The following is a 25,792-nucleotide window of genomic DNA, read 5'->3' as shown; positions in this document are numbered from 1 at the left end:
TTTACATACTTAAATTATTTAATTTGTTGTATAATTCAAGAACTATAATAATTGATGACCTACATTTACACAAAATAGAAATGAATGGTGTAATATAAACATCCGATACTCGTACAAAATATTTGCAAGTTATTATAAGCAATTAAATGTTAAGTTAGATTAAGCAATATGTAAAAAATATAAGTTTACGTCAAGGAGATTATGAAATTCAACCATTAGATATCTTGAATCATTAATAAACGTATAGAGTAATTTTTGTGATTAATTAATTCTTGAATATAGTTCATAGTCAAAAATATTTTACTCTAGAAACTTAATTAAAATTTTAAAATTAGCATTTATATTTAACATTTAAAGTTCAAATCAACATTAATTTTAAATTCACATTAATTTAGCATTAGTGTTAATGTTACAGTTATTGTTACTGTTACTGTTACTGTTAATGTAATATGTCAAATAATTCTTCTGTAAGCGCATAGTCCAAAATACCATTATTGTGTCCCGTTACTGGCACAATTTTTTCTTTGCCGTCAACTTGAATAACATTATACTTTCTTAGTCGACAACAGTCAACATTTCCTTTTTTCTGCTTTGCTTGAGCCTGTTTAACGTTCTGTATAATAACGCCGTATTTGTCTCTGGTGAGGATCCCGCTATTATTTGCTTTTTCTTGCAGCAACGCATTCAAAGTATCCGAAAACCTGATTTTCATATCAAATGTTGGTTCCGCATTTACACGTTGTCCAACGTCACCCATCATATTCGTCCCTTCAGAAGTAGCCAGGGAGAGCCTATGGAATAACAAATATGAATACTTGAAATTGAAATATCGTTATATGGGATAAATAGTGTATAAATTGTGTATGTTGCTAATTTAGCACGTTCCTTTAAAGGAAAACGTGTCGTAGCAAACATTCCTTTATTAACCTCAGAATAACTACTGTATGCTCCTTCCAGCAATATGTGTCATCACACGTACCCCACAACACATATACGTGCCTTTCGACTTAACCTTTGAACTAAAAGCATTCATATAGAATACTATAGAAATACGAGGAATACAGTATTCACAATTAAACCGCTATGTCAGAATAATAAGAACAAGTCAAAGGCAGGATCTTCTCCGAAAAGTAGCAGACATACGGAATATTTTCGTCACAACATGGCACCTTCCTTGCTAACACACGCAAGGTCACCTTTACACCGCAAGAGAAAGATGTGCCGCCCACCTGATAGTCTTGCACATCAAATTTTGACCAGGAATTTTCCGCCACTTGGCGAAATGCACTGCCAAAGTAGAATATACATTGGCTATTTCAAGTACATCGGACTTGAAATAGCCACAACTCTCGGCCAAAGTCCGATGTACTTTTAGGCCAGTTCCCAAATGGCCAGCCAATTTGGTAACTGACTGAACTTCGGGCTTTGGCCGTGACATATATATAACAAGGGAAAGTAATGAAATCGTCAAATTTGACCCTCAGAGTTTTTCTTTTCAAATCTCCATGTTTTAAGACCTAAACCCAAGAACGTCAAATAAACTTACAAAAAAAAACCCGTAGATATATATATATGTGTGTGTGTGTGTGTGTGTGTATGTAGGTGTGTTGGCATCTATTTCGTCTAATATCTCATAATAGGGTAAAGATTAAGGAACGAAATTTAGCACGGCAGCTTGCGTATAAAGGGAATTGCTGCTATTAAATTTTGGTGGTAAAGGTGAAGGGGGTAAAGAGATAGAGAGGTGTCATCTGTCATATCTGGAGAGAGGTCGGACTTAATGAAGCTGTTATATTATTAATATTTACAATTTTTTATGGAACTGATGACTACCCTCAAAATTAAGCTTTTTGAAAATTCGATAATAATTGAAAATTTAAAAATTTCTTATATCAGTAAAAAAATCTCATAACAAATGACGCCGCACAGTTTTATTTATCATTATATTGTAATTAGAAATATGAAAGTTATTTTTTAAATAAAATCTCATAACAGCCGGGAAAGTTATTTAACTCGTTGCTGAACTTTTTAATGATGATTTCACTCGGTCATTAGAAGTCAAAAAATTAACTAAAGCGAAAACATCGTTCCTGAATTGGCAGATAAACTAAACTTGAAACGTTTGCGAAAAATTTATAGGTTTTCAATTTCCTGCCTTAACAACTGCATTAAATTTACAAAATGGCATTTAATTTACCAATATCAAAACTTACATAAAACATTTTTTAAGAAGTACGCAGCATATCTTTATTGGAAAAAGTAGCTCATAATCAAATTATCTCGGACGAATTCATTAAATATTAAGTACATTAGATATGAAAATATTTCTACGACATAATAATTAAGTTCTCAAACTTTACGTGAATTTTAAGACTTTCTAAATGGCAACACAATTTCGTGTATTCTACCGTTAGTTGTGATAACTTGTTCTTCTGTATTCTTTAGTAACTATAGATCTTGTTAATTACAATTTACATCTATGGAACTTTTATTTGATATTAAAAGGTCACTAAAATAGCGTAGGGTGCATCGAAATCAGCCGAAACTAATATATACGGTGTATTTTGCTTTCAGTATTTACAAATTTTAAACTGCCGAGGTTACTAATTTGTTTTGTGATGAAATTTAGGCTAGTATTGTTAACAAAAAAGTACCTGTTAAATTTACATTTATAATATTAATAATTATGGTTAGTTCAAATGTATAAAAATTTATTTTCTCTTTTCGTACTATTCCTCCTAATACTGTACTTTCTTTAGAAAAGACAGATACCTTCTTGGTGTCACCTTGATCAAGCAATTTACTGGATAGTTCTGTTATAATCTAACATTTTTTGTTAAAGTCATGTATTCGTAATTCTCAAAATATCTGGCGAATATCACCAAAATTGGACATAAGTAATTAAGTGAATTTTTTTGTTAACTTTGTTCAAATAAAATAAAAAAAAAACTCCGAAATCTCAACTACAATAACTTAAATTACGATCAATATTCGTTTAAACATCATTATGAAAGAACATTTTTATTTACTACGATAAGTCAATTGACTTGACTAAAACACGCTGACACGAGTAACGACCATTCTCTCTCTCTCTCTCTCTCTCTCTCTATATATATATATACATATGTTACAGTAAAACCAGCTCTTAGTTAGAACGCGTTTTAACTAGTTGAAACTAGTTTATACTAGATATCTTTGTTATAACTTAAATTTACTGCTATAAAAAATGAATTTGAGTGAAAACTAGTTTTAACTAGTCAAAACAGGTTTGAACAGAGACATCCAGTATAAACTAGTTTCAACTAGTTAAAACGCGTCCTAACTAAAAACTGGGTTTGACTGCAACATATATATGTACAAAGTTTGCGTAATGTGACAAGAGAGCTGTGACTGGTTTTCATCCTGTTGCCAATATGTACGAAGTAGTTCCCGATGAAGCTTCTAAGGCTCTTAAGCAAAGCCTGATTACTAATAAGTGCCTGTGCGGAGCAGGGCCAGTTGACTCCTTTGGAATTTGCCATTATCCTGATTTCCAGGTGGGATTTTTCCATAATTGGGCACTCATAAAAGTAACGAATAGAACCATCCTCCTCCCCACATAGTACGCAATCCCTGTCGCCCTGAATATCAGACCGGCACAGACAGCTGAAAAAACAACAATGCCCAGTGATAAATTGAATTTCCTTGTGAGAGAGAATGCCTTTTTGCAGGTGCCTTACCGAGTCTACTGTTGGGAAAAAGAGACGAGTGATTTCTCCAGTGCCCTCACCTTTCCACATTCTTTGCTACAGATGGTAATTGTGAGTATTTATCCGAAATATCATGGAGCTAAGTGGCCGAGCACTTTAGATACAATCGCACAAAAACATGCCTGCTGCCTCGTTAGCAAGTTTATCTGCTCCGTCATTGCCATTATTCCTTTCGTGACCTGTAATACACGTCAAAGAATACTGATTGTTGGAATTAATGGTGCACCAATTTATCCTGTTAACAATGCAATGAGTATTCCTGTCATCGTTTAGTGCAAAAACAGAGGTAGCTAAGTCAGTATAGATGTTAATGCATCGTCGATGATAGTAATTATTGCATCATTCGACAGCACAGAGGATAGCAGACAATTCAGCCTGAAAAACAGCGCAGCTATGCTGAAGATGCCTTTGCCGGAAGGTAATCTCCAAGTAGTCGGTATATGCCTTAGAAGGACAGCCAACCCTGCCAACCGGTTTTTAGTTAGGACGCGTTTTAACTAGTTGAAACTAGTTTATACTAGATGTCTTTGTTATAACTAGAATTTAATGCTGGTCGAAAATGAATTTGAGTTAAAACTAGTTTTAACTAGACAAAACGGGCTGTAACAAAGGCATCTAGTATAAACTAGTTTCAACTACTTAAAACGCGTTCTAACTAAAAACTGGATTTTACTGTAACATATGCGTATATAGCCTATATATATATATATATATATATATATTAATATCAGTGGCGTGCCGTGACATTTGACGATAGGGAAGCCGTGTTTCTGTAAGAAGCCGACTTACAGGGGCAATCGAATTAATTGCGCGTCAGGACCCATTCGTATTCATTTGTTCGATAAGCCAGTAAAAACCGTATACTTCTTTAAACGTATTTTTAATAGATTATCCGACGTACTTAATAAATAAGAAAGTTCAATATAATTACCTCCGTTATTAAATTCAATAAATTCCTTACGCCCTCTAAATGCCAATTCTCGCTTCGAGAAAAAACATATAACATCTATTCATTTAGATGTATCTATTAATCGTAATTATCTGGTTATAATTTTCAATATTTATTTTATATCGTCTACCAATGTTAAATTCTATTCCTCTTCGATTTCCAAATTGCTTCAATTTTACGAAAGAATCGTCATTCGTCATAAATTTTATCGTCAAAATGTCGAAATTTTTTGTCGACGTATTTATATTTAATTTAGGATAAGTCTAAGGATTCTTCTTTAATTTAGGACGTCTAAGGATTCTTAATGCCTCTGGCATGAGAAAATGCAAAATTGGATTCTGGTATGACGTTGATGTAGATTGTATATTTATATATTTATATTTTTGTTTTTAAAAGTAATGTCTAACTAATTTTTAATTATTTTAATTATTTTTTATTCTTTTCATATAATTAATTTATGATTATTCCTCGCTTATTAGGCGATGCAAGTTGGCTTTTTTTCACTTTTACTAAGTAATCAGAAACTTGTGAAAACAGTCTAGCTATAAAATTCCGGGAAATATCCTGCCCCCTCGGAAATGATCTTGGTAATCGAATTTACACAATCGCTATAAATTCTTTTGTTTTAATCGCGTTATGAGCTATAAATTGCTAATTAAATGTTCGACAGTGTTCAGATGTGTAAACATTAAGGAATTAGATATAAGGAAAATAATTACAACTACGCGACAATCATATCGCATAGCTATAATTATTCTATAATCTAATAATCCAGATTAATCTGATAAAAATATTTTTAATTATAATCTGCTTTTATTATTTATTCATTTTTCATCGCGGCACAACAAAACAAACCTAAAAAGTTAGCCCGATCTACGTAACAAGTAATTATGAATGAAATCGCTGCCTTTGATCGCGTAGCGACACAAAGCGCGACAAAAAAACTCAAAACTAAATTATGATAATACAAATTGTGAAAATTATAAAATTTTTGATAATTGCATTTTGATAACATTCAGATATTGATATGGATGCCTTTTTAAAGTTTTATTATGTGAATTTTTTATATTATAAAAAAAACAAATTACAGAATCGAGAACATGTCATTAATTGCAAAATTTTTGATGGTCCTCTCATTATTTTTTCGATCGATTCATTTCGTGCAGAGAAAACATTTATATCTAAACTATCGACAAAGAATTTTGATAGATTGAATAATATTTTGACCGATGTCAATTTTTGAATTAGGTGATCGAGTTAAGCCTAACACACGACTATATCACATTAAAAATTAAAAATAAAATTCATGTGTAAAAATCTAACAGAACTATCTGTTAAATCTTGAAGAAGACATTCTAATGAGTAAAACAAAATAGAACAGTTGTCAATTAGTCGATTTGAAACCCAGAAAAAACATTTTTTAATAAAGCCATAAAACAATTAATGTTTATTGACTCTCGCGATAGGGGGTAACGCGAGGTCTATTATAAAAATTTTTAGCAGTAGTACTGAATTTCTACTGACTTCACACGAATGAGTGATCTTTCTTCCCCATTTGCAAACAAACCCGATGACGATCGGTAAAACGTCAGATAACTTACAGCGAGTTGAAATTTGATATGTTTATTATTTTGTGTTTTTTTCATCAAATTACGTAAAAATAAATATTGAAAAGACAATTTTGTCAATACAAAAGTAATTTATACTACTAAATAGAAAACAAAGCGTAGAATTTAACGGAAATTTGTAGTTCTTCTACGCGATAGAAAAAATTTATTAATTTCAAAATAAAAATGGCGGGTCTGACAGACCCATGCGACCTAAGTAAGAGAACGATTCCTAGCGATTCACACAGGGTTAACGATTAAGCGGGTTGAATTCCTGTGCAAAATGAACTTCAGAGCAAGCGGCTCTCAAACTACCACGCCCGTCACTGGTCGAGTGGATGACACCATCGAACACCAGTATTGTTCGCCACTCACGTGCTTCCGTGTTGTTTAACCACGTGGAATTTTCCGGGTTTCACGTATCAAATATCTACATAGGAACCAATTTCTTATAGAAAGTTCTTCCGATAGGCATCTCTTATTGGATGATGGTCCAGGCGTCACGTTGCCTTATCCCATTAATAGAATCGCTTGTAAGGAGCTAATCGTATAAGGCAATCGGTTGCACTTATACTTAATTCTATGAGAGGAAAATAAATTAATAAATAGAACAAACCATGGAAAGTTTTCCACGAGCATTGACAACTTTCATTAAAATTTGACAATGACTTGACAATTAACGGCTGTTTGACCCAAAAACGATAAAATTTGCAGAATTAAAATAGAAAATATATTTTTAATTTTAAGGAATATTTTATAATTCCAAATTTTTCTTAAATATTCTTTAATCTAAGATTACCGCCACACTCGGAAGTAATATTTTCTTTCAGTACAGTTCATCTTTGTCACTTTAAAATATGTTTTAAATGATATAAATTCAAAAGAATTTTAAATTAAGTCAGTTCATCTTTTTTATTGATGATAAATTAAATTAATGGATGCACAGAAAGTAAAAAATGGGGTAGTGTTATCGAGAGACAAATTATTTTCTATAATTTGAAATCGTGTAGTTAGATAACGCTTAAAAATGATTGAGGATTACCACCTATATATTAATAAATGGGTGTCCATGCGTGTATATAAACATCATATTTTCTGAAAAATTTGTTTATATTAATAAGTATATTTTTAAGCAAAAATGCACATTACCGATCTGAGAACCTCCAAGATTTTTTTGTATTTAATTTTATAATAAAATTATCATTTTTGAGCGTCCATTAATACTATTTTTGTGTTTATATTTTCTATTTTAACTCTCCAAATTTTATCGTTTTTGGGTCAGACAGCCGTTAACTGTCAAGTCATTGTCAAATTTTAATGAAAGTTGTCAATGCACGTGGAAAACTTTCCATGGTTTGTTCTATTTATTAATTTATTTTTCTATCATAAAATTAAGTATAAGTGCAACCGATTGCCTTATACGATTAGCTCCTTACAAGAGATTCTATTAATGGGATAAGGCAACGTGACGCCTGGATTATTTGCCAATAAGAAATGCCTGTCAGAAGGACTTTCTATAGGAAATTGTTTCCTATTTATATATTAGATTCGTGAATAAAACTTGAAAACCAGTGGCGTGCCGTGACATTTGATGATAGGGAAGCCGTGTTTCTGTAAGAAGCCGACTTACAGAGGCAATCAATTAATTGCGCGTCGGGGCCCGTTTGTATTCGTTTGTTCGATAAGCCAGTAAAAACCGTATACTTCTTTAAACGTATTTTTAATAGATTATCCGACGTACTTAATAAATAAGAAAGTTCAATATAATTACTTCCGTTATTAGATTCAATAAATTCCCTACGCCCTGTAAATGCCAATTCTCGCTTCGAGAAAAAACACATAACTTCTATTAATTTAGATGTATCTATTAATCGTAATTATCTTGTTATAATTTTCAATATTTATTTTATATCGTCTACCAATGTTATATTCTATTACACTTTGATTTTCAAATTGCTTCAATTTTACGAAAGAATCGTCATTCGTCATAAATTTTATCGTCAAAATGTCGAAATTTTTTGTCCACGTATTTATATTTAATTTAGGCATCGGTCTTTCTCTTTTAATAACGTTTTCTTTTTCATTATACGGTCTCGAGCCGAAACTTTTTAAAAATAAATTTTTGAATCACTAGCCACGATATAAGGGCTAAAATTAAAATTATAAAAAAAAACTTACTTAGTGAAACAAAATGTGTGACGAATATACATGCTTAATAAAAAAAAATTTTCAATTGTGCGAATATACTTTTAAAGAAAGTTATAATTAAATATAACTTTGTGAAGAAACGTACATAAAAATGACAAAATATTCTTTACTTTTTAAATCTTAAAACAATCCACTTAGCGAAATAGCTCTCTACGAGTGGCTAATGAATGGAATCTGAGACGGTCCATGTAGGTGTGTGCGTGCCAAATCTCGAGGGTGCCGATACCGGTCGATGTCAAATGCCCTTTTTGTCGCATTGCTAGTATATCTCAAAGGACGCGACAGGGTTGTTGTAGATTTTAAACGTTTCTCACCGTAGCCGTAAAAATCTAGATATGTCAAACTTAACAGATTGTCTGTCGTTCGTTTTCTAACTAATAATTTTTAGGACGGAGTGTTTGCGGAAATTTCCAAAATTTACGACTTTACGGTCATTTTCGTTGAACTGGAAAAATTTCTGTCTTTATTACATCTAATATTACGAAGAGATCAGACCCCGCTGTACTCGGCAAGAGATTGGTTCGGTTAAGCTTCCGTTTAAGTAAAATTTCGGCTCTTTCATCAGGGCTTTATATATGTTTCTAATTCCCTAATCGATTAATTATTTAACTACTACTTAAGTAGAAATAAGTCGAAACCGGTTACTTTGTACCTGAATATCTGTAGTCTTGGGAAAACAGTGGAAAGACAAATTTTTATGACAACGGATATATAAATCGTAAATTTAAGGAAAATAAATTCTGGAGCTTTTTTTGTACCATTGTACGTCTCATTCGTTAAATTTGGTTGTAAATGATGCTGCCAAAGTAACAGTTAATTTTTTAACACTGTACTAGAATTGTACACGTTTTTTCTGCATCCCCTTACAGATCGGGCGTACTAAATCGTAATATCACCGGTTTAACATCGAAATCCGAAAGTAATATAAGACGGGAGAGCGGAATAAACGCAGAATAAATATATCAAATATTTTAATGGATTTTTTTTAAACTCCTGTCAACTATACAGACTATCGTAAAAACATTCCAGTAAACTCCTATCGGTTGGGTTAAGTTATAAATCTAGTCTAGGGTGGACAACCGTTTTTATAACACGGACCAGAATAAATTTTACGTTTTTTTCCGCGGGCCGTAGTAGTTAATTGACGCCTTCTTGTGACTCGTAATTTTTTAAGTCTGCAAATATGAAATAAATAAATAAAAAGTTAATTACTACATTTATTTTTCTTATCGTTTTCGAAAATTACAAAGAATTGGAAAAATTACTATTTTTCCAGTTTAATAATCTATTAAAGATCTCGCGGGCTGGATAGAAACTTTTCGGGAGCCGTAGCTGGCCCGCGGGCCTGGGGTTGCTCGCCGTTGATCTAGTCTACTCGTGATTCACATAATCGGACGAGGGCAGCCGAATATCTAGCAGGCAGGCGGCTAACAGCCCACAACCGCTCCGGGATATAAAGTCGGACTCTTTACGCGTGTCGCTTCTACCAGCTACACCGGGTGACGTCGGTGCTCTGTAAAGCGCATGCGCCAATGCCTATAATCTGGCTGCTTGGAAGTTGACAGGCAGGCGGCTAACAGCTCAGAACCGGTCCGGGGTATAAAATTGGACGCTTTATGCCTGTTTCGCTTCTACCCGCTAAACCGGGTGAGGTTGGTGCTCTGTAAACCGCATGTGCCAATGCCTTTATAATCTGGCTGATTGGAAACTGACCCGGTTTCGACATTCCTTCCGCCACTGAATTATTCGAATATACAATAGCAAGTTTCTATACTACATGTGAAAAAAACGATAAATGTGTAAAAGATACATATTGCAGTTATAATAAAATATTAATTTTAATTAATGCAAAGTACGTTATAATATGAACATTTATATTTTATAAAATACAAGGGAAGGTCATTGAAAGGTGGAATCGGCGCTTCCATCGCTTCCAATGACGGCACGCCATTGATATATATATATATATATAGAGAGAGATATTATACATATATAATTTCTCAATATAAATATATATATATATATATATATATATACACATGTAGATTTTCTATTGAGTTTACAAACTATTTTTACAGACAATTAGTTGTTATATTTTATGTTTTGTATAAAATTCGAATACTGAAATTAAATATAATTTGGGTAGAGGAGACGTTAATATTTTATCTTTGGAATATCGTTACTTCTTTCAAGAAAAGAACACAGGAAATTGTGATATAGAATACGAATTTGTTTGTTTTTCTCCTTTCAGGGATAATTATGATTATATAAATTGTTTTCCATACTTTATTTCTGTAAATATGGATGATATCAAAGCATTTATTAACAATAATTATAATGAGATTATAAGTATTTCTGCAAAGTATTACTGTGGCAAGAAACTAACACAAAAATTATAGCTGAAATAATTTTATACAATTTCAATATGTGTTGTCTACTTTTGCTGAATATCTTAAAAACTGAATATCAATTACTGCTATATTTCTTTGTTTAAATTAATTTTTCTGAATTATTTCAGAGAAACGTAGGAAATTTCTTGCTATGAAACTGTGAATAATCGATAATTGACATCACGAAAATTTAAGACGCTGTTTTAAACATATTATGCCTATTTTATTCACAGATAATATACCAAAGAACATGATAAAAATAAAATAACTAATACTGCAAATGTTGTTACTGTTTATTTAGAAAAAGAATGAAAAAAACATTAGACTCTTATTTATCCTCTTGGTTTTCTCGAATCGGCAAATTTGTCGGTGAATATCCTCAACATTGCATCGCTGCCACCTTGATGATCTTGATTTTAGGGACTGGATTTCTCAAGCTTACTATGATCAAAGATTTGTAGTATCTGTACAGTCCGCGAAACGGAAGAGTTTTAGAAGATAGAAAAGTCATCGAGTCTCTATTCTCCAATAACAGCTTGCTCGAAGGCAATTCATTGAGGATCTTCACATACAAAACTACAATTTATGTCTTTGCCACGGCCAAGGAAAACGGATTCGGGAAGACACCTCTTCCATAGAAGATTTAATCGAGATGGATGCCATCGTCCGCAACATCAGCATCATATTATCGTAACGAATGTTCAGAAAATTTCGTTTCTTCCTCGAAATACACGATGCAACATCCCGGAAAGTTTTCACGAGGTAACTTCATCTTTGTAAACAATAAAATGCAATTACTTCAAACTTTGCAATTTCTAATATTTTTAATCATTATATTGTTAGGATTGGGTTGGTGAGATACGTGTCCGGAAAGGAGTGTATCCGGGAAAAGATTTTCAGTGGGAAACTTGCTTTTTTATAGGTATTACAAACGTGAGAGAAATCCCGAAATATTACATGTGGCCAGTCCGATGTTCGGACCTGTGGCCAACTACTACGTCGTTGGTATCTATTCGACTACTGGTGGGCGATATCGTTAGGTATGACACTTAAAATAAAACTTAACTAAAAGCATACAAAGTTGATAAGAAATTAAAATTTTAGTGTTAGAAAACCAGAACTCACGCGTATAACGGACAGTAAGCGTATTCGATCTACTTAAATTCTCCGATAACAGATTGTGAATACGAGAAAAAGTTTACAAAAGTACGCGAAGCATCCTACCTACCTCTTTCCCTTTTCCGTGATCAAGGAGGATTACGAGAGGAGCCGGTGATCCTCTTCCTGCAGCTCGATCGGGAGAAGTTGATTCCAAGGAACGATCGCCCCGAAGTAGGGACGAGTCGTCCTTTTATTCTCTTTAGGCCTGGGAAAATGATCAGGTGATCGAGGTTTTGGGAGACGAAGGTTTATTTTGCAGGTGTGTACCCGGGGAGACAATAAGAAGTCGTCGAAATGGGACATATAGTGTAATCTTTGGTTGGTGAAATGTTAGATTCATTCTGTTTATTCGGGTGAATGTTGACATTCTCATTTTTTAACAATAGATTGTCATACTTTCTTAGCGTTTGTTGATGAGAAGGATGACATTCAATACTTTTTCTGTGCGATGTTCTCTTAACGATCGCGTTAGAGAAATATGTTAAAAATTCCCTTATAATACAGCAAAATCAGATGTTTAACCTCACAAATAACTTAATCTATTTTATTTTCTTTTACATTTACACGTCGCGGCTTGTTTTCGCTATTGTTCCCGTACTTGTGTAACCTTTTGTTAGCTTTTAGTTATTCGTTAAAATTTACATTTTAAGTTGTTAATGGTGTTCGTTACTCGTGTATCGCCCGCGCTTTATCGACGACCCCTCTCACCCTTCCACTCGACCTGACAAGCCGATCCTGAAACGCGGGAAAACGCGCAAAGAAGAAACAGACAACGTGAGCGGTTTTCGCCAAACTTCACCGGTCAACGGGTTAACTCCGGCTCCTCACATATTTCTGTTATAATGGACCGGTTAAAATAGATTCGTAATTACTTAAACTGTGGCGCTATTATGCGCCATTTTTTGTATTCAATTAAAACTAACCAAACACTCTGAGACTTTTTGTAGTATAGAGATATACGAATTCAATTGTCACTCGCATAGCTATAATAGACATTGTTACTAATTTTCAGGTAACATTAATTTCGTTGTACTTTAATGCATATATGTAAATTTTAGAATTGTAATCCAGAAACTTTTAATGTTTTAACCGGATACGTATTAATCTAAAAAGACTGATGAGAGATGTATGGTCCGAAATGCATTTCCTTCGTAGTTAATAAAGCCTGTAAAATTTACCATCGTTGTGTTCCTACGGGATTAGTTTACCGTAGTCTGCAATGCTAACAGCAGGGTTTCTCATTTCCCGATCTTTTGCTTGTCCCGAGATTTCGAAAAAAGTGAAATATTTTCTGATTTAACGTCCGATACTTTTTAAAACAAGTCATACGACTGGTTTAAAAAAATATATTGTAGAGATGCTAGAATAATTGCTTTTATGCGATAATAAATTTTTCTAAATTTTGGCAGCAGATTGTGTAAACTATGCTGAAAGTGTGTTTTCGTAAATATTGCGGTTATGGAAAAATTGTTGAACGGCAATTTGAAAAAATTGTAGACCTATAAATTGTCACTGTCCTCAGCTATCTATCCGTTCTTCCTTAATCTCGAGAAAAAATTGATGAAAGTCGAGACCAGATGTGGGAAGCTTAGGACAGGTGGCCCAGATTAACTATAAACAAACTTCCGGTTTAGAACGGAAGTAACGTTACTTTAATTCAAAAATTTTCCCCAAACGGAGTTAGATATACGACCGACACGACTATATTGCTAACAGGAAAATTTGACGTGACCACCACTAAATGAATTGAGAACATTGTGACGAATAGTTGCAGCCTGGCATTGTGAACAAAGTCACAATAAATAATCGCTTGTTAGAATTGATTTTGGTTATTTAGTTACGGCAATGCGACACGTCAGCGATCTGCCAAAGAGGATGTTTCTCAGAAAGACGCTTATGTAAAGTTGGCCCCAATTGAAGTGTTACTAACGCGAAGAAAACCCAGAAAACTCGACGTCGCCAGTCCTTTGGCCATGCGCGGACCCACGACCGACTAACAGATGTTCGCTGGTTTTATCCACTCGGTTACTGGACTGCACTTATTGGACTGCAATTTAAAAAACTGCAGTGCTATAATTCTCCGTTGTCCGTCTGTCTCTGACCTTCCTTAATTTCGAGATCGGAGTTACATCTATCTAACTTCGATCTCGATCAGACATGGAAATCGTAAGAGAAAAGAACCACATTACATATATATAAACTTCAGATTTGTACCGCAAGTCACGTTATTTCAATACAAATATTTTTCCCCGAACGGAGTGAGATACGTAACCGGCACGACTCGTTTGCTAACAGGAAAAGTATCATGTACAGAAGCAAAACACTACACTCCACGCAGGCAAGTGCTATGTGCTACTAGACGCAGTAATAGCGTAATGGCGCATCTATTTCGCGCTATATCATTGTCGCAGTAATTCAATGAATATAATATATAGATTTTAAAACTATATCCTTTTTTGTAAGAATTACTCTACACTACTCCTTGCCATTACATCCCATGAAGGGCCTTAGCCTCTCTGACAACGGCAACCCAATCTTCAGGATTTTCTGCATGTTTCCTCCGATCACCGATCCCATATTCTTCAAATCATCCTCCACATCATCGCCATGGCTTCCGTGGTCTTCCTCTACGTGGTCTTGCCAGCGGATTTCCTCTATAGATCTTCTTGGCAGCTCTATCATCTGACATTTGCTCAATATGCCCCAACCATCTTACTCCGTTGCTCTTTATTTCCACAATTATATCAGTATAACCATACAGTTCTATTAATTCACAGCTTTTCAGCATCCTATATTGCTTCGCCTCACACACTTCTCTTTAGAATTTTCCTCTCCCATCTTCTCAAGAGTTCCTCCACAGCCACAGTCATTGTCCATGTTTCCGAAACACACATCACTACCGGTCTAATAACTGCAATAAACTGCCATCTTCAATCTTCTACTCAGACTACAGGATTTAAGAATTCTGATCAGGGTCCAGTAAGACGTATTCCCCGCTGCAATCCTCGCCTTCATCTCTTCTTTTAAGTTATTATAACTAGTAACCAGTACTCCCAGGTACTTGAAATTCTCACATAGTTGACACCGTTTAACTTGATGACTCGCAGCAACTTTCCTAGACAAAAGCATTTTACTGTGGTTCACACGAAGCCCCAATTTCTCCGCCTCACATTCCAATCTACCCAATTTTTCCTCCAGTTCTCCCAGGCTACGGGATAGCATACCAAACTCATCGTCATAAGCTGAATTTTGGCTAACACAGTTGAACAGATTGCCAGTTGGTAAATTGCCCCTCTCATCACTCTCTCTGGAACTATGTTAAACAGCAGTGTGGATGACACATTACCTTTCTTCAACATTGATTAATTTCAACTACTTTAGTGAGATTTCCCTCTACTTTGGTTCGACATTTCGTGCTGATGAAAGTCATTTGCACCAATGTGATTAATTTAGATGGAAACACCATATCTATCAAAATCTGGTACAAGGATCTATCCTAAGCCTGCTGAAAACCCACATAGAGCTGGTGAACATCCACATTAAACTCATAGCACTTTTCCATTATTTGCTTTATAGTGAAGATGTGATCCGTCGTTGATCTATCTTGCCTAAATCCACACTGGTAGTCATCCACTCGTTCTTCTACTAGCGGAGTGAGTCTCCTCGCCATGACCTTAGCTAAAACATTATACACAGTACTAAGTAAAGATATACCACGATAGTTTTCACATATTGTTCTGTCCCCCTTCTTATGAATCGGCACACAACGGCCAGCCTCCACTGACCCAGCATCTTTTCCAAGGGCGTCGCCAGAGGGGGGCAGAGGGGCAGTTACCCCTCCCTAGACATGCGAAAAAAATTATTTAAATGCTAAGTCATTTATTGCCCGATTTATAATTCCCGCGCGAAAAACCCAAGAAGATTATGTTTTAATTAAAATAATCTTCTTAAGCTTTTTAAAATTTATGAATCGTTTTTATTTTACCTACATACAATTCATAACCTCTATCAATTTATATCATCTTGCCCCCCCTGGCCCATTGGCTGGCGACGTCCTTGATCTTTTCTCTTCCTTTTCCCAAATTTCCACTATCAACTGGTGAACAAGCAGCGTCAACATTTCACCCCATACTTAATCATCTCTGCTGTAATATTAATGCTCCCTAGTGCCCTATTATTCTTCAGGCCCTTAATTGCCAGTCTAACTTCCTCTACCGTTGGCGTGGGTATTGGTGTAACATCACAGCCAGCAATCATCCGCTGTTGCTCATACTCAGTTTCATCTTGTGCTGGTGTTATAGTTTCTGCAATAGTATTCATCAATTCACTAAAATATTCAACCCACCGATCCAGGATCCGTCCTAGTCCCTCTGTTGATTTCCGTATTTATCTCTGCAAGACACAGCGTGAGGCTGAAAACCTTTCTTTTGTTCCTGTATTGTTTTATAAAACTTCTTTACTTCCTAGTCATTGTATTCTTCCACTATCTCTGTAAACCATTTCTTCTGCAGGCTCTGTCTACATCTTTTCTTTTCTTCGGGAATTCTTCTGTGTTAATACTTGATGCCCTATTTAACATTTTTTTCTGACCATTTCTCTCCGTTATTACCCTTTTACAATTGTCATCAAACCATCCTGGTCTTTTCATCCCTTCTTCCATCCCCAAAACCTTATTTGCTGTTTCCTGTAGTCTTCTTCATTATACATTATTTTCCCTCAATATTTTTCAAAGCCCAGTTTTGTTTAGCCTCAAACTTCTCCTTTAATTCAGCCTCGTACTTCTGCGCAGTTTCCCTACCTTTTAATTTTGAAGCATTATATCTTCTTGGAACTTTTCTTTTCCCTCCGGATTTTTGTAAAAATTATATTTAGTTAATTATTTTGTTAACTTTTTGCCGATACATGGCAGTACGCGTAATTCAGAAAATCGAATGTAAATAAAAATTAATTGATGTATAGAAGTGCATCGATATTTTGGGGTTGGATGTGCGACATGATCTAAGTTAGAAATATGTGAACGTAACTGCCGAGTTTCGTAGCAATCGGTCCAACGGTCTACGCGTGCTTAGCAATTGCGGGGTCCCGGACATGTTTGAACTGTCACTAAATTCGCGAGAAAACAGTTAATTTGGAGAAAAATTTAATTGTTTTAAAAAGGCAAGAAAAAACAGTGGTTGTAGTCCGATACCTTTTGTTTATGTCAAACTGCGACGCAGAAACCATAAGTCGTAGAAGAAAAGTCGTCTTTTGATCGATGAGAGATCGAATTCAGCTTTAATTTTGACCTCTCTCGCGTTCCAACTAAGGAATTCCGTTACTTCGTAACAAGGAACCAGCCACTCGGAAAGCGTGATTGAGGGAGAACGACCAATCAGAAGGGACGAAATGAAGAACGGAGATTGATATAATTCCCCATCTTCAAGGACATACTCACCTTCCATAAACTGTGAAAATTATGCACTTGCACAGTTTTCACGGTTAGTCAACGCACGTAAAACGCAGTTTTCCGTCTTTGTGCCATCCCGAGAGCCGTGTCACCGAGCCAACCAACAGATTATTAACTGATTTCCCCTAAAAGTCGGCTACTTACACAAACAATAAACAAACAAACATTATCATTTATATATTTACTAGAAATTCCCGTTAAGCATGACGGAATACTTTTTGTGAGAAAGTAGAGATTGAAGCTAACGGGTGCCTTAGATCGTTACCTCCGAATGAATAATAGAAAGTCACGTGGTCACTATGGAAGGAATTTTTTAAAATGGGTATAGAAGCGAAACGATGCGGCTATCTTTTTTTAAAGTTTAAATTTTAAATTTAATAAAGCATGGTTAAAATATACCATTTGCTAAAATATTTAAAAATGCAATTTAATGTAAATTCCGTCGTCAAGCATGAACTAAATGCAGTCGCTGCAGTAAATGCAATGATCCTAAATCTATATAACGTTTATTCCATAGCTAATATTTGCGATAATAAGTAGCCTATACTTTCTGTCAGAACATAAAACGAATATAACCATCTGGATTAGACAAAAACTGTACGAATTATAAGGAATTCATACACACGCACAAGACTGTTTTATATTAGTAGGCCTAATTACATAAAAGAATTTATTATTTTTAATAATCAAAAAAGGTGAAACATTTTTAATACTTTCTGCTTGTCTGACTTTTTAACAAAATTAAGGAATTGATTAAGTACTGTAATATACTCTAGAAGAAAAGAAATTAAGTAACTTTAACTATAAACAATATAATGTACTGTACATACATCATCTCGATCACTCTAATTTCTTTTTTATAGTTTGTATTAATTTTATATTTTTTGGAATAATAAATATCTGTAAGCATTTGTTGTGAAAATAAAGTTAATGATATTTATATATTAAACAAGCAATTATTTATTGTGACCTGGTCACAATGCCTGGCTACAATTTTTAATCATATTTTTAATAATATTCTAATTTAAAATATTTGATCTCTGCCTCAAATTAGTAGTGTCTTGTCCCTGTACATCATATTTTTTCATTAGCAATGAAGTGTGCATTAGCATCTATCTAACTTCTTTCGGGGAAAATGTTTAATTCAAATCACTCGATAACTATACAAGAAGTTCCGGTCTGAAACGGAAGATTTTACATAATTATCTGAGCCTCTTGCTCCAAGGGTTTCAATATCTGGTCTCTGCATTCATCTATATAATTTCTTTCTTGAGATGAAGGAGGGACAGGCAGACGGACGGAAGGACACGGGACAACAGTAGGAATTTATAGGTCTACAGTTTTTTCAAATTGCAGCCCAATAAGAAATTTATATAACGCATTGTTATATTTTAAAATTTCTTATGCTTTTATTAAATTATTAAAAAATAATAATACATAAAGTATTAAAAATATTTTATTCTTATTAATAAGATCTCTCTGAAAATCTTTATTTGTCATTAACAAATACGTTATGTATAATATAAATTTATTCTCACCGTATATAAATATTTCACTTTAAAAAATAAGGTGTTTTTGTCATACAATCTTTAGTATTTATTTTTAACATGAAATAATTTCTTTTAACTGTCTTTTAATGCCTGTTGATAAGCACTTCCTTAAAAGAATCTCAACTTTTAAAACTTGTTATAAGTTGTACACTGAAATTTAATATTTTCTCTTTTAATATTTCGATATTTCAGCTTAAATATATTTATTACAGTAATATTCTTATTTTACATTATGCCAACTCCCTACTTTGTTGTAGTAAGTTTCCTTTTACTATTTTTCTCTAATTCTTTCTTCATCTTCACTTTGTGCTCTATTACTGAAATAATGTAATGTATTTTCATTAATATATCAATTATAGCATAAACCCTTTTCGATATTTAGATAAGTAACTGCATTTAAATTATACGGTGGTTACGTTACTGTTAATCTAAATTATATTGAAAGTTTAACCACCTGTTTTGTAGAAATCATTTTTAAAACAGTTTTTATTGTCGCATAGTGATTTCCTTTTATTTTTTATTAATTTTGTGGATATGAAAAGCAAACCTGTTTTTATAGATTAAAAAATGGCGGTGTTTATCCGGATAGGATAAGTATATTTTAAACGTGGCTTGTGATTTAACGCGAATCCAAGGTGCAATGTGCTGCTATCGATTATTACATGCTGTAAAAAACGAAATAAAACATGATACAATAGCGAGGTTGAGGCCGAAGTTTTAAACGCGAAAACGTGGATGTCGGACGTTCAGCGCCGCTTTCCTGTAAGCCTAGAAGTTTAAGAATGGCGTTTGGAATATCGAGCACGACATCCAAATTTACACGGACGGTTCGAAGACCGATTGTAGGGTGGGCTGTGCTTTTGTGGCATACCAGAATGATCAAGAGATACACTACAACAAAAACAAGCTATCTAACTATTACTCCGCTTTTCAGGCAGAGCTTACAGCTATCAATACGAGAATCAGCTGGGCCATGCAACATTATGACCACACCGACATTGCTATCGTGATGATAACAATGTTAGTGACCTCTCTGACCGACTGCCTCTCTACTATTCCCATCATCAACAGTAATAAACAACATCCAATCGCATCCAATATCAGAGACAACCTAAGCAACACCACTTACCTCTTCTATATTACTTGGACACGTGGCCTTCAGGGCAACATCGGTAACTAGAGGGCCGATCTTCTCGTCAAAGCGGCAGCTACCAATGACACCTTGGACAATGTCTATGACAAAATCAGTCACTCCACTGTCAAAAAACTGCTATATGAAGATGTAGTACACTCCTGGCAATGCGACTGGACAAGGAACCACAACACTACTACATATAATTACATCCCGAACATCAAAGATTACTACAAGTACAACTGGATTAAGCCCAGCAGCCACCTCTGCCAATTTCTTACCAACCACGGGAAATTCTCCTCCTATCTCCACAGGTATGCAATTAAAAGTACCCCCTGTGTGACACTTGTAACCTGGAGGACAACGCCGACCATAGACTTTATAGCTGTGTGTGTCTGGAACATGAAAGGTTAAACATCAAACTCTTTGCCTGGAAACACAACATCCCCTGCCCGTGTCACCACAAAGACTTTCCGGAAAACAAAGAACTATATACAATCTTCGAAGCTCTGATCAAAAGACACTGTGTTCTTGTTACCAGCATCTCCAGCCAATAACTTGCTCATGTTGTCAACGATAGATTTGTTAAGCTTCATGTACTGTACATTTATGTAATCCACTGTCACCTCTGCAGCCTCTAGCTGCACTTGCACTGTATATATGTATTGTTCTTACGCATTTATTTTATAATTATCTTCACTGTCTTGTTTATAGTTTATTATTGTACTCTTATCGCATTTATATTTTATTTTCCATTTTATTGTATTATATCGTATTTATTATTGTACTCCATTTTACTTACTTGTACTCAAAACCTCTGTATATACGTTACTTTATCTGTTCTTTAGAAGCCAATGTATATTGGATCTTGATATTTGTTCCGTTATGATTTACTTTTGTATTTACTACTTTTAATATCTTATCTTTTGTTTTCTCTGCTTCACATTTTGTTACCGCGATACAATTGTCATTTTACTGTATATATTTAACTCGGCAATGCTCCGTGATACCGAGTATGTACGTTGTACCTGAATAAAATTATTGATTGATTGTCGAGCATGATTCCACTGACTTTCCAAACGCCATTGTCAAACTTCTAGGCTTACAGGAAGGCAGCGCTGAACGTCCGACATACGCGCTTTCGCGTTTAAAACGTTGGCCTCAATCTCGCTAATAGCTCAGAGAAAGCGTGGAGTTTCAGAATGAACATATATTTATTATAATTTGTAACACGTTGGGTATTGTAAATAAGAATAGACATAAAATGAAGGGCAAAGCAAATTTAGTATAAATTTTGTCAATTTGGATTTTCCAGACATTTAGCAAAACAGGTGTTATACTTAATTAAGTAACTTGCAGATTACAGAATAATATGGAATTGAAATTTTATATCGACCGTGACAAATTCCCCGTCCTTTGCATACATCCTGCGTTGTTAAAACAGTTATTTATCATAATAGCCAGTAGACATCATAAGACGGACAAGTTTGTACAATATTATACATTATTAATATGTAATAAAATAACTTTCAAACAGAAGAATATCTTCATAAAAATAATTCATATATTGAAAAATCCATAACAATTTCTTACTTGACAATGGTATCGTTCAAACGAACACTTTTGGTTTCTGGCAAAGGCAAAATACACATCCCACACAAAATAGTCAATACGCCAACAATAACAAAGGGAATGCTCCAATTAACCTTTTCACTCTGATCAATAAGATAATATTATATTGTATGATACTATAAATAAATTAACTAGCATTAAAGGGACGACTTACAAGATCCTTCATAAAAGGTGCAGCAATGGCTCCAATTCTGCCAACTGTAGAACACGATCCGATACCAACGTTACGAACTACAGTCGGATACAATTCTAAAGTAAATCCATATATTGTGTTTGATGCAATCGATATACAAAATCTGCATAACACCACGAAGACAATCCTCAACCATAGAAGACCTTAAGTAAAAATAGTAAAAAATAAACATGGCCGCTGGTTACTACAATTAATAAATACTGTATACAATAAATATAAATACGACTTTTTCACAAAGATAAAACCTTTGCTTCTGTTTTTCTTCCGTCGTTTTTGTGAATTTTTATGGACTGCTGATGGCGCGAAACGACAGAAGAGAAACAGAAGCAAAGGTTTTGTCTTTGTGAAAAAATTGTATTTATATTTATTGTACACTTATTACATATAAGACCTGTCTAGAAAAGACCATAATATTCAGAATTAAAATAAAATTACAAAATGATACGACATTTAATACGAAGTTACGTTGTTTTTTGAACATTAACATTACATTAATTCCTATTGTTCAGAATAAAAGTAAATTTAATGATTTTTATTTTTGACTAGCAGTCTCGCCACGCGTTGCTGTGGCTCAAAACGTATTTATTATAAATGTATAACACTTCCCGCGGAGGGGGAATAATTTCGAAAAATCCCTTTTCAGTGTACATTCTCTTGACGTACCCTATTAAAACGCAATCGAAACGCAAAAAACCGCATCTAATATAGTATAATAGAAGCCGAGTTCTTCACGGTAAGCCTTAATCCCTCTCTCCCGCGGGGTGGGAGGAGAATTTCGACGTGTATATTATATAAAAACACGCGCGTATTCGAATTCAACGTTGTGTCAAAATTTCAAAGCAATCAGTGAAGAACTTTCGGAGTTAGCTATTAGGAACAAACGAACATTTACATTTTCATTTATATAGAATTTATAGATTTACCTTTTGGGACAACTGTAATGAGCAACGAAATGATGCCAACCGAAAAATATCCAAACATCAAAATGTGTCTTCTTCCGAAGCGAGGTAGAACGATGTTCAACACTCCAGAAACGCAAGAAGTTAATAAAGAAAATAATACAAAAAGAAGAAAGATATTCCCTCCTGTGATATCCGCATTCAAAGATAATGAGTAGACGTCAAATACTATCACTAACCTGAAAGTAACGAAAGAGGTTCCATATGTGTAAATAATGAAGAGAAATCGCAAGAAAGAAGTAGCATCAGTTGATGTATGTTCACTTTATTTTTGTAAAGTGTAAAGCTTCAAAAATACACTAGATAATTTTATAAGTTAAAACTACAAGTAGATACTGTAGTTATATTGTAATTTACTAAATTTCGTTTTTCATAGTTACATTATTACTAACAGATGTACAATAATTTATTACTTTTATAAATGTGAAAAATAAACAGAATTCGCTCTTATAAATGTGAAAAACTTCTCCTTACCTCAACATTAAATAATCTCATAAATAGTGCTTACCATAAGATATACATAATGAAAGTGATCTTGCGTAACTCTTTCTTTCGGATCAGGTGTATAAAGGTAAGTTTTCTTTTCTTCTCATTCTGTGACAATAAAATCACATACAATAATGAAAATCGTATCTAGTAAAGAAAATTCTTCGTAACTTATATATATTAGTCTTATATTTTTTTACAGATTTTATGATTCGTTTAAAAGTATAAATTCAATCTTTTTGAAGTTAAATAGTCACATATAACAACTTAATCCGAAAGATTTTTCAAATATATTTTCCAGTTTACTAACGGGATATACGCATTTTTTATTCTTGACTTTTTTTAACCTGTAAGCAATAAGAACGATCCTTTTGGATCCGTAGTAAGTTCAACTAAGCTCAAAATTAGAGGCAAGGAGGTCGAAAATTAGCCATATATGTGGCCGCACACGAAAAATTGATCGGGTAGACCTACGATCATCCAGTATTCGGGATTCCCAGGATGATAGGACGACGCCTTTATCACCTCGGTTATCTTGTTGGCGCCATCTAAGTTATGATGGTATCGTTACCAAATAATAGCAAAACTGTTTTGTGTATCGGAGACGACAGAAGCGAAATTGCATGAAATTTTACATTTGCCAGAAAATATTTTATTTAAACATTTTAGAGATTCACCATTCAATGTTAAGCTTCAAACACTTATTATAAAATATTAAAATGAATTTACCGTTTTAATTTTCCAATGAAGTTCTTCAATAATTTCGGTTAAATCATTGACGTGTCTTTTATTTTTATTCATTATGTTTTGTATAACATCTTCGGCTTTATGTAATCTTCCATGAGTTAGCAGCCATCTCGGAGACTCTGGTATCAAACTAGTTGAAAATCGTATTTTAATAACACAGAAAGACAATTAAAATAATAAATAAACATTACCCGATGAATACGAGTGACATAATTGAAGGAAAAGTGCAGCACAATTGAATATGAGACCAATCTCTCAAGAACCAAGATACTCCGGTAAGTAGAAGCATTCCCAATGAATAAGAGAAGCATTGAATTACGATGACTCTTTCTCTGGACGTTGGTCCGACCACTTCCATAACTAAGAACAAAGATTATTTAGTATTATTAATTAAAAAAAACTAAGTGACACTACATTTAGGAAAACATTGTATCAAATGTTCTGTTTTTCGTTTTATTCTGTATCATTAGAAGAAAACTATTATTGAAAAGTAGCATTAAACCTAGCATTAATCATACATTATTAATATGTTGCAAAATGAATTCAAATGATTACTTACCATACACAAATAACGTTAAATGAGTGGCAGTGACTCCTACAGATAATAAGAAACGAGATGCAACGAACATCCAATAATAAGGAGAAAATGAGCAAAGAATCCCAAAAGTTATATGAATCACGAGACCCGATAATATTACTGGTTTTCTGCCACACCTATGTAAATATAATTAATATGCTAGTTAAGATAATAAAACATTTTAATGAAAATGAAAATTCTCACACCTATCGGAAATCTGTCCAGATACAACGGCGGATACGAAAAATCCCAGGAAATAAGCAGAGCCAGCGAGTGAACTCAACCAAGAACTTTCACAAACTAAATTCCACTGAAAATTTCAAATAAAATTAAACTCGGAATTGCAATTTAGTAAATTCGCTCTATTCTTACCTTTTCGATGACGCTACTTTTATATCGCGAATGATCGTATTCCCACGAATGACATCGAATCTTCGGAAAATTCTTTCCATGTTTATCATCGTTAATATCGTAAGTTATACATCGACTAGATGAAGTTTTTCCTTCTCTTGTCTCCAGTGGAGCGCTGATATTTTTCCACTCTTTCACGGTCAAGTTGATATATTTCGGTGTTCTCTCACACCAATAATCTACCTTGTATGCCAAGAAAGGCCAATTCAAATTGTTTAACGCAAAAACAATAACGGACCACGCTAATATCCAGATTAAATTCTTTTGCCATCTTCCAAATTCACCGATAACATCTGTAAAGTCTTTAAACTTTTCCGTCGTTTCCTATCATAACATATAGCCTAGTTAAAGTATTATTGAGATGACACGTGTTACACAATGTAGTATTATTATAAATGAACAATTTCAATCACAATAAATATATTTTGTAACCCTAATATAGTGTGTTCCATAACGGCTTGACAAAGTCATTCTGAAACATACTGTATGCATGTGTTCGTATCTTACACTCTTGGTTTAAATAAGGTAAACGTTTTCACATCCATTCCAATGTAACGTTTAATTTTGGAAACTTGTCTGTTCTTCGTGTTAAACT

The 25,792-nt window shown here is 33.9% G+C and overlaps 1 protein-coding gene across 1 annotated transcript; it reads right to left on the bottom strand.

Annotated features, from left to right (window-relative positions):
• Positions 1 to 439: 439 nt before the first annotated feature.
• On the bottom strand, positions 440 to 25,238 carry LOC136968574 (organic cation transporter protein-like). Its single transcript, XM_067262572.1, has 9 exons — positions 25,176 to 25,238; positions 24,993 to 25,096; positions 24,769 to 24,923; positions 24,401 to 24,569; positions 24,192 to 24,339; positions 22,409 to 22,412; positions 21,979 to 22,160; positions 21,786 to 21,907; positions 440 to 791 (listed from the first exon to the last, which is right to left on the bottom strand). Exons 1-9 carry the CDS (start codon positions 25,236 to 25,238, stop codon positions 440 to 442), a joined length of 1,299 nt encoding a protein of 432 aa, XP_067118673.1.
• Positions 25,239 to 25,792: the final 554 nt, after the last annotated feature.

This window comes from Centruroides vittatus, unplaced genomic scaffold (assembly GCF_030686945.1).
Source record: "Centruroides vittatus isolate TY-2023 unplaced genomic scaffold, ASM3068694v2 contig_15, whole genome shotgun sequence".
In the NCBI taxonomy this organism is placed as follows: Eukaryota; Metazoa; Arthropoda; class Arachnida; order Scorpiones; family Buthidae; genus Centruroides; species Centruroides vittatus.
This window is presented reverse-complemented; position numbering and strand designations above follow the sequence as displayed.